This window comes from Amblyomma mixtum, chromosome 8, assembly GCF_055824585.1.
Source record: "Amblyomma mixtum isolate Tamu chromosome 8, ASM5582458v1, whole genome shotgun sequence".
In the NCBI taxonomy this organism is placed as follows: domain Eukaryota; kingdom Metazoa; phylum Arthropoda; class Arachnida; order Ixodida; family Ixodidae; genus Amblyomma; species Amblyomma mixtum.
In genome coordinates, this window is record NC_143019.1 from 64,723,213 (window position 1) to 64,738,005 (window position 14,793).

General features: G+C 47.1%; 1 protein-coding gene across 1 annotated transcript; it reads left to right on the forward strand.

Moving 5' to 3' along the window:
* The first annotated feature begins 763 nt into the window (after positions 1 to 763).
* On the forward strand, positions 764 to 13,046 carry LOC149332764 (serine protease inhibitor-like). The gene is made up of 5 exons (XM_089557550.1): positions 764 to 888; positions 3,386 to 3,529; positions 8,736 to 9,099; positions 10,887 to 11,282; positions 12,648 to 13,046. The coding sequence occupies exons 1-5, from the start codon at positions 764 to 766 to the stop codon at positions 12,987 to 12,989; spliced, it is 1,371 nt and encodes a 456-aa protein (XP_089413676.1). The 3' UTR covers positions 12,990 to 13,046.
* Positions 13,047 to 14,793: the final 1,747 nt, after the last annotated feature.

Genomic DNA, 14,793 nt, shown 5'->3' on the forward strand with positions numbered 1-14,793 from the left:
AAATGACATCTCGAAGGTCCAGTAATACTCGTCACAAATACCGTAGCGAAATCTTTGACCTCTCGTCTGGGCGTTCAATGGCTGAACTGGAAACTGCAAATGATAGGGCCCCTCATAATTGTCTCAAATGACCAAAAGCGAGCTTCCCTTTTCTGCCTCAGCAAATTAAGAACGTATATCAACGGGCGGATACCTTGCGAGGACAAAAGTGCAAGGTTGCCCGTAGAAATCGCCCCGACTGCTACCTGCCGGCCGTCTTGTGTCACATGCAGACTGCCCCTTTCGTTTTCTTTTCTTTCTCTTTGTATCCTGATGCGGCGGTGAGCTAGCCATTTCGACGACTTGGGGATTTGGTGTTTTCACTGCTGAGCTTCTTTTCGCTTATTCTGATTTGTCTTTAAGGAGGCACCGAATAAATTTATGAAAATACTGAGAACCACATTTGCATTTTTAAAATTTGATCGTGTTAGTAACAAATGACCATCACGGTTATTTTTTAGCGGATGGCTGCAGCTATCCCGTTGTGTGAGCGAACACCGGGCCACACTCAGCGCACTCCTGGCAACTAGCCGACAGAAAAGACGTCATACTTGCCCTCAGCAGCGCCGCAGACAAGCTGCCTAGTGCGCAGCCGCCCCTTGTCGTGTCATGCTTTCGAGAGAGAGAGAAAACATTTTATTTATCTACTTAGTTTGAGAGGGCGGTCCTCCCAAGTCAGGGAGACCAAGGGTGTTGCTGCCCGCCAGGCCCTCTTAACCAGGCGATGCCGGGTAGAGGGGTCCGAGCTGGCCAGTACCGCCTTGAGGCTCCTCCTGCTATCCTCATCATCATCATCATCATCATCATCATCGCTACCATCGTCATCAGCTTGACAACGCCCACTGCAGGGTAATGGCCTCTTCCATATCTCTCCAATTAACCCTGCACTCAATATGTGGTCTGCGCAGTAGAGGTTCGAGACCTCGCCGCAATATGGACATAATCTATCGTATTTTTCTGAACAAATTGCATTATACCTTGCTAAGATCTGGTAGGTGTCGGCGTATAAGCCCCTTCGTGCAGATAGAAGTGATGGTACCTAGATGGTTTTTTCGGGCGGCGCTAGTTTTCTCCTTTCTAGTTTAAAGTATGTAATCACTTCCTCGCACGTGTTTAACGTGAATGCTGCAGGGTCCTATCCAGGACCTCTCGGTATGTGTAGCCTCTAGCGACGAGCGTTGTAGAATGCAAGGTAGAAGTCAGAGTGACGGCCCCAGCAAGATTACGGCTCCGGTTCTAATGAGTGACCACCTAATCGAGCGTGCACGATAAAGGTGTACGTTTATTATCTGTCCGGTTAGCGACATCAGCGATCCTTCTAAGTCCTCTACTTGCTACTGAGGAAGCCGGGACCAGCAATATGATGTGTATGCTGAACCATGTGCTGAACATTGCATGCACGTGCGGACTCTGAAAGCTCAAACAGTGACTTTAGTGCAGCATCGTAGCGGAAGCCAGATATAAATATGGTTTCTGCGGATCAGGGGAAGCGTCGAATGATTGCTACTACCCCGAACAAAACAGCATTCCTTCCCCTGGCGTACGCAGACGGTTCTACTGGTACCGTCTCTACGAAATGTTGCTTGTAGGGACCCCGTTCAGCACAGTAATCTCCATAATTGCTGGCGTGTAGAGAAAATCGGGATAGGTCGAGACGGTCACGACGTCACAACCACACGACCACGTGAAGGTAATTAAAACACACCTAGACGATCACACAGTGAAGCAGTGATGTCGTCACTACACAATCATAACTCCTCATTGCCAGGGTCGTGACCTCATTCGAACACCATTACGTAGTGTCTGTGAAGAAAAGCAAGTGCGCTGAGAAGGAAACTGGTCCAGGAGGGACTTGAACCGAAGCCCTTTAGGTCGTATGGGTCACGCTACCCCTCAACCACTGAGGAACTTTCGTTCGGATTGATTAAAAGGAGCCCTTGTGTGCTTTGTGGTAAATAAAAATAAGAATAATGTGATCAATGAAATAAAATGAATAACAGTGTCCGGGTCTGCGAAGTGACATGAAAAGAAGACACCAGACCGCTGAAGGGACCATGAAGGGCATCATGCTCTTAAGGCGAAGCTGTTGTGGGCCTCGAATTTTTTCCGTTACGACGTCGACCTGCTTTGCGTTGTCACCTCGTTGGCGTTGATCTTCGATCATACTACATTTCGTAGCGGGGCATCCGGGAACGAGCTTGGAAAGATGATGATGTCCTCAGGCTTAATGGCACATACCCACGGAGGGGGATTGGCCAGCCGCTACAGCTCGCTTTCTTTCTTTTTCATTGCATGTGGCACGCGAGGCTAGACTTCATTCAAGTTCTGCATTTCGCTTACTTGGCAACAAACTGAAGCCGAAGGCTTGAACATCAACTTAAGCAAGAGACAAATAAGAATATGAACAGAAGCACCTTGCTTTGAAATAATGCAGCGTCTTCTTATATCTCCTGTTATAAACGCGGGGATGTGAAGAAGACAAAGTGAGGTGCAAATCAAAACAGAACCGCTGAATGCAAAGCTCTGTGACGATGGAAGGGGTGGTTCCTAGCTGATGTCAGCGTGCCGGCGAGCCGAGGCAAGACACATGGGACATCTGGAAAATTATTTACTCAGGTGCGTATTGGATGCGTCCGCCGTTATCTTTTCATCGTGTCAAGCACATTCTAAGTATTGAAACGTTCGCGCTCATTTTCCATGTCTATTTCGAACTTCCAGTTCCGGCATCCAGAGATGTAGAAGCGGATGTTGCTTCGTCATGCGCTGTGTTCAGCAGCGAAAAGCTTTTTTATGATGATGATGGTGTATTGTTATACTGCAAGGACATTTATCGCCAAAGGTGTTTCGTGCGCTCAATGTGGGGTCAGAGACCAATTTCCCAAGCATTTCACGCCTAAAGAGGCCGACCACCCGGCCAGGCTGCTCGGCCTTTTTAGGCGTCAAATGCTATCACCGGCTGGTACCCGGCGGCATTGGGTATCGAACACCGCACAGAGCGAAACTGAACTCATGAACAAGTGTAGGGAAAACATGTGCGTTCGTTGGACCATTGACTATGGTGGGTGGCTTCCTGAAGACTACTCTGTCTGCAGTACTAACGAAATATCTTAACAATCAAGTGCATACTGCAACCGCGCAAAACGACGAGGGACGAAGAGAGGAAAGCACAGGACAAGACGCGGACAAGTATCACTTCAGGACAAGTATCACTTCATTGTCAACCACCAACTAGCCCGCCTTCACTTGTTACATGAAATATCTTAACCCTGACGAAATAAGTAATACTGACGAAATAGCTTGGAAAACAGCTTTGTCACCTCTCAGACCTATGCTTTCAAGTTTGCAGCTGGATCCTCGTCGTGGTCGCTGCCAACGGCGCTGCTGGCAGGGAGCCAGCGCCGGTGTTCAGCTCGGCGGCCAGGGATGTCCTGTACAGAGGAGCAGCGTCCCTCACTCTGGAAATCATGGACCATCACGCATCCCGAGAGCAGTAAGGGCGCCTGATACCTTTCTTGGATATTGGACTAAGCTCTGAAACGGAGCGCTTTCAAAAACACTTACTCCTATAATGCGTAGATAGAGCGTTTTTTTTTTACAAAAATTAAATGCAATAAAAAGAAAAGGAAGGATGTTACCGGCCGCAGAAATTGCTATCTGATATCTTCAGCACCCGAGCTGCGGTCTGCGGAAATAAAAGTGAAAGGCAAAGGATAGCGAGGAGAAGTACAGAGGTGAGCTATAGCAAGAAAGAACAAGGAAGAGCTATTTCGGAAATGGCTAATTCTGAAGAATTTATCCTAACCCTAACTATGGACGGTTTGTTTGCAAAATGCAAAAAGTAAACAAGTTAGCGCTGCTACAAAGCTACAGGCACGTACCGTTGTTTCACTAATGAATCGCCACCGTTGCGCAGTACACAAGCAATCGGAACGGGCCGCCTGGTACTGAAGGAAGTTGCTGTTGCATTACAGACTGAAATTACTTTGCCATAGGCCTGGCAAAACCTCTGCCAGCTCTAAGGTATAAACCATAGGTCAATGAAACGATTTCAGAATAACGGGCTTATTTCAATTCTCGAAAGGCATCATTTTCAAAACACATTGGTCACAACGGAAATGATATTTGTGCTAACCTGCTAACACAAGTGCTCAAAGCAGCTAGTGTATGAAGTATCAAGTAGTCGGAAGAAGCCGACGAAATAAATTTCAAAAAAGGAATAAAGAAATGGTTCCAAAATCGAGCTGCGTTTCATTGGACGTCTAGTGCGTGATTTATTTGTTGGAGGAAGGAAAGAAAAATGTTTTCCCTTCTATTTCGGTTTGAGGCTCAGTTTTCAAGTTAAGCGGGCTTGAGATAAAGATCAGTGTAATCGATGAGCGGGAGCCTTAATGAAGGAGTGTACGATGGGGGGTTAGTTGGTAATCCATGAACTAAGAACGAAAACCACGCAAAGGACGATACACAGGGAAGAAGTAGAAAGGACGAGTGCGGACTTGCAACTGTTTATTGAAACACATCATCCTTCCATCACCAACCTTACGCATGCGCAACAAGCAAACTCTATCTTATCGAGTTCAGGAACTTCAGTTCCTTCTTGTACAGATGAACCGAAGCCTCGCTTACACACTTTTCGGGCCCATATCTATCAATCTGCCAGGCTTCGATGACCTCACGTGTTTTCTGGTCTTTGGCCCTTCCGATTATCTTTGTACGCTCAAAGAGTGGCGTGCATTTATTGTCACAAGAAAGACAGTGTTTTGGCAAGTGCATGCCGCTGTGAGAGCCCAACGAAGTTTTATGTTCTTGCAGGCGCTTATTAATGCAGCGTCCCGTTTGTCCCACGTAAACAGAGCCGCAACTAAGCGGGATTTCATACACTACTCCCATTCTACAGGACACAAACTTGATTTTGTGGTTTACACCACAGCCTGCTTTTGTTCTCGATTCATTGTTAGTTAGCGCGCACAAACTGGACAGTTTACAAGGCGCCGAAAAGAAGATTTCCACACCGGATTTTCTTGCCACCCTCTTCAGGCCATGCGAAGTCTTATGAACATAGGGCAGTACTTCAAATTTCCGCCTCTCACGAATGCCAGATTCTCGAGCACTAGAAGTTGGGATGAGGGTTTTCAACAGAGACCCGGCAGCGGCCTGCAGAAACGACGAGGGAAACCCTGCAGAACTTAGGCGTGCGACTTAAGCGGAAAAGCTGAGTGAAATCTTGTGAAAAAAGGACTTTAATAATGATGACCTCAAGCAGGATGAAGATATTCCTCTCTTAATGATCTTATAGTGACAGGAGTCATAGGGTAAAAGGGCCTTTTTTGTTCTAGGCATGTACATCCAACACAAGTGGTCCGGTTCACTGAAAAACAATCTCAGGTCCAAGAACTGTAAGCAAGAGTTCTCAGGCAATTCTACGGTAAAATTCAAACTGGAAGCCTTGGATTTAAAAGACGTTAAAAATTCATTAGTGACCTCTCGTGGGTTGTCATTGGGATTCATTTTTAAGAGTATTAAAAAGTCGTCTACATATCGAAAAACTCGCGCGATGCGGTCGTCAGTTAGCGCCCGTGAGAGTGAACAGTCAACTTCCGCTAAATATATTTCAGTGAGAACAGGTGCCACACTCGACCCTATACAAATGCCTCGTTTTTGCACATAGAATTTATCCTGAAAACTCACTAGCGTAGAGGAGAGGTACACATTCAACAGTTCCATGAAACCTTCTATCGAAATGCCATACGCATTTTGGAACCCCACAACCCCCAAACGCTCTATACAGTTGCTGACCGCCATGAGCAGTTCGTTGTGAGGAACCGAATAGAACAGCTCCTCAATGTCAACCGATAAGCCATAATTAACACCTGGCATGCTCTCTTTGAAAATTTTCACCATTCCGTCCGAGCTGGTGATATTGTAGGGGTCTTCAGGCGACAGACTCTTCAGGTGTCTTTGAAGGTATCGGCTAACAACTGCCTGCCAGGTTCCTCTCTCCGTTACGACAGGAACCTGGAGGAAATAATAGATCGGATTTTGTTTTGTCCTTCTTGTTTCCTGATAATGCGCCGGATGAATGAGCTTGGGTAGCCGTTCTTTTGGAGGTCAGAAATGACTCGGTTCTTCTTTCTTTTTTCTTCTTTTTTTTCCTTTTACTTGGTTGGCGTCACTTACCTTCTCCTAACTTTAATGCCCATGTATGAGGAGTTGGTCATTCCTTACCTGACATTCATAGATCCCTGGGAGTCTTCATACCACTCCTAGCGCAGTGGTGCAGCCGTTAAGGAATACGCCACTGTCAAGGCATGCGGCTCTTTCAAACACAGCTACCGGTGGGCCTTTTGATACCTACCTTGCTCTTCCCGAGCGACCTCTCGCGACCAATCATTAATTTAACTGCCTCCTGCCACGGTGGGCACATTCTGACGACGTCACAAGGTCACGTGACCTAGGTAACCCACCAGATAACTGGTGGAGCCCGAGAGCCAGTGGCGATATTGTTGAGGGGGTATCAGTCCTAGCGTACTACAAAAAAAAAAAAAAAAGAGTGTTTGATGCATATATTCAAGAAAAGGAGGTGTTCAGCGGGGCGGTGTGAGACTTTGTTTTCTTTCAATTTGTAAAGTATAGAAAATAAAAAAAAGATCAGCTCAACCGATTAGTAAAATTATATTGAGCACATTTTAATTCTTGCTTCAGCTTGAACCAATAAATAACCAATAACAACAAGAACACAATGCAGTTGCGCCAACCAAAGAAGTACTAGAGGGCTGTCGGTTCTAGCCAATCCAGAAAGCATTTTTTAAATAGTATAATATTAATTACGTTCTAGCTTATTTCCTTACCGATTTTTGCACTCTCTGGCTTGCTTCACCTATAGATGTATGCCGCAGTATTGTCTCGTGCACTAAATCGCACCAGCCGTGGAGCATAGTTTTTAAGGTCCTGCATTACAACAATTTTAATTAGCAGTTTACCAATACCTCTCAGAAGAAAAGCTTATAACAGCTGTATCTTACCGGTACTCACCTATCGGGCAGAAGCGTGAAGGCAAAACGAAGCAGCGAGCTGTGGCAAGAAAAATGGCAGGCAGAACGTTAAGAGACAGGAAGACCGCAGAGTGGGCCAAGGATAAAACACGGGTTAATGACATCCTAGTCGAAATCAAGAGGAAGAAATAGGCTTGGGCAGGGCTGGTCCTTAAGGGTAACGGACTGGATTTTAAGAGAAGGGAACGTAGAAAATAGCAGCAGAAAGTTGGGTGGGCGGATGAGATTAAGTTTGCGAGGATAGGGTGGCCGCAACTGGCACAGGACAGAGTTAATTGGCAAGATATGAGAGAGGTCTTTGTCCGGCAGTGGGCGCAGTCAGGCTGATGATGACAATGGTGATTGATTTCATTCTTGTTCGTTTGTTTCATTTTTTCGTTTTAAAATCTTGCCCTGATCCCTGTGATTCTTCGTACATTTGTAAATTTGCTACGTCTGCAAACCTTTTTAAATCGTGTTTTTTAATGCGCTCAAACACTGGTCCCCTTGTTTCGGTGTGTTCCTAGTTTGCTTCGACGTGAGAGACTCGGCGTTGACAACAGTGTGACTTAAAACTGTCATTTAGGCAATTTGTTACTTTTGCATAGTTTAATGCAGCTCAGATAGACGGGAGAAACAAAAAGCACACAGCACTGCTCTGCTACTCTACGGGCTCTGCGACAGTCCTGTCCCTCTGCCTTGTAATAAAGTATGCAAAAGTGTGACGTTGCGAAGTGTGAACAAAGACATACCATACCATACCATACCATACCATACCATACCATACCATACCATACCATACCATACCATACCATACCATACCATACCATACCATACCATACCATACCGTACCGTACCGTACCGTACGGTGCCAACGCCGCCGTGGTGACCCAGTGGTTACGGTGGTCGGCTGCTGACCCGAGAGATGGGTGTTCCATCCTTGTCGCGGCGGTCATGTCATTGCACGCTAAAAAACCATAGGTGGTCGAAATTATCCGCTATGGCGTCCCTCATAGACTGACGTCAAACCTTATACACCCATGCCATACGGTACCTACCGAACCGAACCATACTATACCTCACTATACATACCATACCATACCATACCATACCATACCATACCATACCATACCATACCATACCATACCATACCATACCATACCATACCATACCATACCATACCATACCATACCATACCATACCATACCATACCATACCATACCATACCATATGATATGGTACTGTCTTTGTCAAAACTAACCAGGCTATGGTTTGCTTCTAGCTCATACAGTGGAGCCCTTACGGCTTCCGTGAAGCTGAAATGGTCGTTAAAGGTAAGGACTGGGGGTCTTCTTACCTTCCAACACCTTTTCATCTCTAAGAAAGCCATAGGGGCTTCACTATAAATACTAGAAGCAAACCTTGAAGCCTGGTTACTTTTGACAAAGACGGTACCATATCATGCCATGCCATTCCATATACCATTCTATATATTATACCATGATACCATACCATACCATGACATGCCTTGCCATGCCATACCGCATTGTGCAGTGCCATACTCTGCCGTGCATATCAATAAGCTTGAGTACATTAAAGTTTGTTGGTTAAGTTGGCTGAGTACATGACAACTGCACTGCTGACTGTTCGAATGCGTTCCACATTTAGGGATGCCACAGAGCGCAACACCCTGCTGTCTCCACTGGCGCTGGCTCTGTCATTCGTGGTCGTGCTGGAAGGCGCCGTGGCCAGGACCATCGACCACCTCCTGGAGACCCTGCACTGGGAGCTGCTCAGGGACTCGGACATCCGCTACGTGCTCGCGCACTCGTTGCATCGCCTCTCGCTCCTGTCCAACGACAGCGTACGCGTCGAAGCGGCTGCGTTCGTGCAGCGAGACTTTGACGTGACTAGGGTCTACCGGGATGCCCTGGAAACGTACTACGGCGCTGACGTCCTCCTGGTCAACTTCCTTGATCAGAGGGCAGCGCTGGTGGCCGTCAACTCCTGGGTGTGTCGGGTCACCTCGCGAGTAAGTGCACACACTCTACTTTGCTCCGGTTGGAGTAACACCCGGATCCACGATGTTTGCGCATTCGTTCCCGCAGTGAGCGAGGGGGTGGGGGGGGGGGGGATATGTGAGGCGGCAGGAGAGTAGTAGGAGTGGATGGGAGAGAGTTTAGGGAGAAGAAAATTGTAGGTGAAACTGAGCATCACAAGGATCGTCTATGCTTGCTGCCCGGTGATAGTGAAGCACTACTATCAAATAGTTAGACTGCTTAACATACACGAATCTTATGTTGACTTCAGCCAACCATTCAGAGCCTTCAAACGAAATTATCGAGCATTCCTATTTTCCTCAAATATAATTTTAGAACCATAAACGCATTGCAAATACAGTAAACATCTTCTACATGGTTATCATGCATTTGCAACTATTATTCTAAGTTTGTTCTTTTGTTTCCCTTTCGTACTGCTCTTTGTTAGACTGTGATATACGCTAATACTCACTTCTGTTCAATTGTGTTATTAGAAACTTGCAGTTTGTACGCAACGTACGCAAGTTATGGCTTAGTTTCTTTTCATTTGTACATGAATGCCTATGTACCTTCATTCTTGCTCAAAACTTTTGAACTGCACTTTAGTTATATTGCTGCATTGTACTGTGTATTTCTCGTATTCATTGTGTTGTAATTGAAAAGCGTGAACATGTTATCCTATTGCAACCGCGTACATGCTTAAATTCAGAAAATGTGTGTCTGCTGCTGCTGCAGGCTGTAACTGATGTGAGGGGGCTAAGGCCTCGTCAGGCTTCCAAGCCTTTAGCCTTACGCCACCCGCAGGGATTCATCTGTATTGTTTCCTGCAAATAAAAAGCCAATTCAATTCAATTCAATTCAATTTAATACTCTGTAAAAGCTCAAAGTGGAGGCTGAGCTTTTTCAGCTACAGGAGAACGCGATGAAGCATCAGCCGCCGCGGTATGACCCAAGAGGGCGCTATGGAAAGGAAGAAAGAATGTTTCTTTGTATAAGGTAAAAGCTATTGCTAGGTTCTCCAATATCTTTTGAAGAGCTTCAAGAAATGCATCATCATCATCATTATCAGCCTGACTGCACCCACTGCAGAGCAAAGGCCTCTCCCATGTCTATTCCAATTAACCCTGTCCTTCGCCAGTTGCGGCCACCGTGTTCCCGCAGATTTCTTAATCTCATCCGCCCATCTAACTTTCTACCGCCCCCCGCTACGCTTGCCTTCTCTTGGAATCGATTCCCTTACCCTTAAGGACCAGCGGTTATCTTGCCTTCACATTACATACACTGCCCAAGCCCACTTCTTCCTCTTGATTTCAACTAGGATGTCATTAACCCGAGTTTGTTCTCTCACTCACTCCACCCGCTTCCGATCTCTTAACGTTACACCAATCATTTTTATTTCCATAGCTCGCTGCGTTGTCCTTAACTTAAGCTGAACCCTCTTTGTTAGCCTCCACGTTTCTGCCCCATAGGTGAGTACCGGTAAGATACAGCTGTTGTATACTTTTCTCTTGAGAAAAATGCATCGTGCAACTAAGACCTCACCCACCGCTCACCACCCTTTCTCGTCCTCGAATTACCAGTTGCTCATACGTACTGTGCTGTATTGTTCAGTAAACATCTGTTTAACTCAGCGAATCAAGCATCGGGACGTTAGGTAGGGCAGGTAGATAAAAACTATCTTCCAAGAGGAACGTCGAGATGAACGGTTATGGTTTTAATGAGGAATAATAAGAAGTAATATGACGTTTACGCGTGCACTCTCGGTTCTCTTCTCTTAAAGGTAATCATGAGACTGCTCCTTGACAAGACAACGGAAATCGACTCACAGTCGAGGTTCTTGGCGACCGGAGTAGTGGCGCTGAACTTGTCGTTCGACCAGCCATTCCAGAACGCAAGGATCCAGCGGCCGTTTTACACTTCTTCAGCCAGCTCACAGTCCGTAGAGTCCATGAACACGTTAGGAACGTTCGGTTACAAGCAGTTTGCGGACCATGGCTTCGAGGCAGTGTCGTTGCCACTTCTATCGGGAAACTTCAGCCTGGTCCTCCTGAAGCCTCTCGAAGGCGCAACTCTCAAGGCAGTTCGCAAGACTCTGACTCAGCATCCGGACTTGTTGCTGAGTCTTCAGGCACAAATGGTCCCCACCCTGGTTGACGTCACTCTTCCTCGCTTCAAGGTGAGCATTTCAGAGAGCTAAGCATACCTCTACTCGTAATGCGCCCAGCCGCTTGCACGGGACAGCATTGTAGAAACTCTGAGTTTAGTGAGTTTCATTCTGCATGCAGACAACTATGCGCTTACCGAAGTCGCAAATTTCAGACTCACAGCAGTTTACATGAGTTCTTTGTTGTCTTTCAGCTGATGGGCATAGCTTTTGTTAAAACTATCGAGCCCGAGGGGTTTACTTCTGAGCCACGTAGTGCGTCTCTTGCAGTACCTGTAGTAGCCTGGAAGACGTCAAAACGAGAGTTGCTCTCTTCTTTAAGAGATCAGGAACCCTGCCGGATCATAACTAACCACACTGTGTCGCCTCCTTGGGCTCTATACTTTTGACAAAGGCTAAACGAGCCACCTTCGTCTCGCTGAAGCCAACTGAGCCTGCGCTGTGGTAGATGCGCTCGAAGTAGCGGAACACGGCAACACGTTGAGCTGTGCAAAATACTTGCAGAAAGAAACTACAATGAATCGCAAATCAACGCAGCAATGGAAGACGAGAATTATCTAAAACCAAACAAGGGGGCAAGACTTAAAGGGCTAGCAACAATGCGTGATTCTGCTGGGCAACTTTTCACGCAAAATGTCAACGGAAGTCGCCAAAGAAAATTATGCCGAGCCATAGTTTGTTAAGGTTCGTCGAAATCAAAACAAAAAAAAAACCGTGTAAAGGGATTAACTGTGTTTCTACAGGTAGTCACTTATTTCTTAAGTTCTCTTAAGAAATAAGAGCATGCTTCAGTGTATGCGCATTTTTATACTTCTGAAGAGTGCTGTAATTTGGCATTCAGTAAGGACATATACTTCTAGCCTTTAGAGAAGAAACTTATCCATTTAGGGGAGATCAGAAAACGTGTTTCAGAACTTGCGAGATATAAATCATATAAGTGATCTTCCAATAAAAGCCTTCTAAATATTCGTTTCGACGTCTTTAATTTGAAGTAGGGCGTCCCTGGTGATGTGAAAAATCGTACTGAATTTTGTGAGACCTGCAAGCCATGGTGACAGCCTTGTGCTGACCAAGTTTCCAAGGGTAGCTTACGTGGGCTGTTGAAAAAGGGCCTTCAGAATCTTTGCAACTAAGGGTATACCAAGTGAAGCATTGTCGATTTTCGTTCGGTTTCTTGACACTCGAAGAAAAAGGGGAACAGTACTTGTGATATTTGGTTCTAACTCATGGCTGTATGCTGTCTAGCCTCTACATAGTCCACATTTTTGCGGTAGTAGCCAATGTTCGGCGGTGATGTAGTGATAGAATGAGCTGTTTCAAAAATTATGCAGAACTGCTGTCTCGTACTTACAATGCACCATTTTTTTCCACTGCTAGGTAACAGCTGTGTGTGGACTCAAGTCGGCTCTGACCTCATTGGGCAGAGGTTTCCTCTTCGACCGCTTCCAGACCAACTTGGGCGTGGTCAGCCGGCACGGTCATGCCTACGTGTCCAACATGCTAAACGCCGTGTCGCTCGACGTGAGCCCTGCGTCGAGCCAGTCGTCGACCTCGTCGGAGCCGGAGGAAGCCGTCGCAGCGTCAAGTGCTGCGCTCACCTTCCACGCCGACAGTCCGTTCGCATACCTGGTGCTCGACAAGGCGGACGGCATGCCCCTGGCTCTGGGGCAGTTTGTTGGTCCATCTGTCCCCGCTGGCGAAACTCCAAGTTTATCTTAGCTACAAGTTACAAACACGCCAGAACTTTCAGACACATGGCTTCCCCTGCTCCTTTTACAGCTAAAGCTCTTACAGTTATAAGCCATTTCGGAGTACAACGGCAGCCGTAACGTTACGCGGGCTGCTTCTGCATTTTCTCTCTGCGCGGCTCAAGGGTCCGCCTACAAAGTGAGCCAGGAATCCGCCTCTCCTTTCTCAAAACCAAGAGAGCCTTTAGACCACAAATAAGACCTCCGGTCTGGCCATATTCGCAGTCTAGATGCCCCGCTGGATTTAAGAAGTGGAAAAAAAATTGGAGGAGACACTTAAGTCCGCCTTAACGGTATGGCGCGATAGCTAAGGAATTAATGCATGCCTATTCAAAATTGAACATTCTCTACTTAACATTCATAAGCCGCCGCGGTCGCTCAGTGGTTATGGTGCTCGACTGCTGAACCGAAAGACGCGCGTTCGATCCCGGCAGCGGCGGTTGAATTTCTTTGGAGGAGAAATTCTAGAGGCCCGTGTACTGTGCGATGTCAGTGCACGTTAAAGAAGCCCAGGTGGTCGAAATTTCCGGAGCCCTCCACTACGGCGTCTCTGATAGCCTTTGTCGCTTTGGGACGTTAAACCCCATAAACCAACCAACCAACATTCATAAACCTCTGGGAGTACTTATACCACTCCTGGCGCAGTGGTGCAGCGGTTAAGCGATGCGCCTCGGCCTAGCTGCGATAGCAGATGCTGCCCGCGGTGTGACATGCGTTATCCAAGTTGCTCTTCCAGCAAGCTCTAAGGACCAGTCATTAATTTTACTGCCACCTGCGACGGTGGGTAGTTTGCTCACAGCCCACTGGCGAGGTTGTGATGACGCCACAAGGTCACGTGACCTAGCTGGTCCATCTGCCTCCTAGGTTGCTCTCTAGGCACCACCTGCCAGAGTCATGCTCCTGATTTTTCGCTCACAACTCCGACGCCGAAAGCGCCGACGCCAGATTTTGTGCGTAATGAGGCCTTTCGCGCTGTTGCGTTAAAAGCAATTTCAGTTTCTCTCACGGCGTGGCTGAGGTGTCCACCGGCAAAGTGAACAGGTTTTGTTCCTTTCCCGTCCTCAAATCCAGCGGAGGGTTTAGACTACTTCCAGCAACGAGGTCAAAACTGCGAATAAGGCTGAACTGGGAACTACATTGCCTACTTTGCTTCAAGCAAGCGGGCACTGGACTGTGCCGGGAAGGACTGAAAGGGGCAATCCATGATGTAGAACAACGTTCTGAATCAGGCATGCGTCTCTGCTCGTGCAGAGGGCTTCCGAGTCCTGTTCTTCACTCCACCAGCAAGCGAGGCTATTTCAGACCCGACCGCGGCAGCTGCGTTTTAAGCTTCCCCTGCTCTTTGTCACTGCGTGGTGTCCATAGACGAAATGAGCAAGTTATACGTCTTTCCTTTACTCAAATCCAGGGGCGGGTCTCGACTTCGTATCGTAGAGTTGGAACTGGTCAGCCTTACTTGGTTCGTGCAAGCGGGCCGTCAAATCCGGCCGAACGGAAACCGCAACCCTTGAGAAGTACGAGTATGCACGTCAGCGCAGAGACGCCTAGGCGGGCAAGTTGCCTGTGAAACATCAAACCGTGTCTGCAGCTCCAGAGCTCCCGGCCGCTAATGACACTCAGCTTTCCTTGATTAATGCGTTAAGCCTTACGGTAAGCTTAGGTCCACTGTCCATTTCCCGCATTTAGACATTGTGTGCTTGTCTGAAGCCAGTTCTGTGGCAGGCTGCTCTCCTGCCCACAGTATTTGACGGCAGCTCAATTAATCGTGAAAGGCA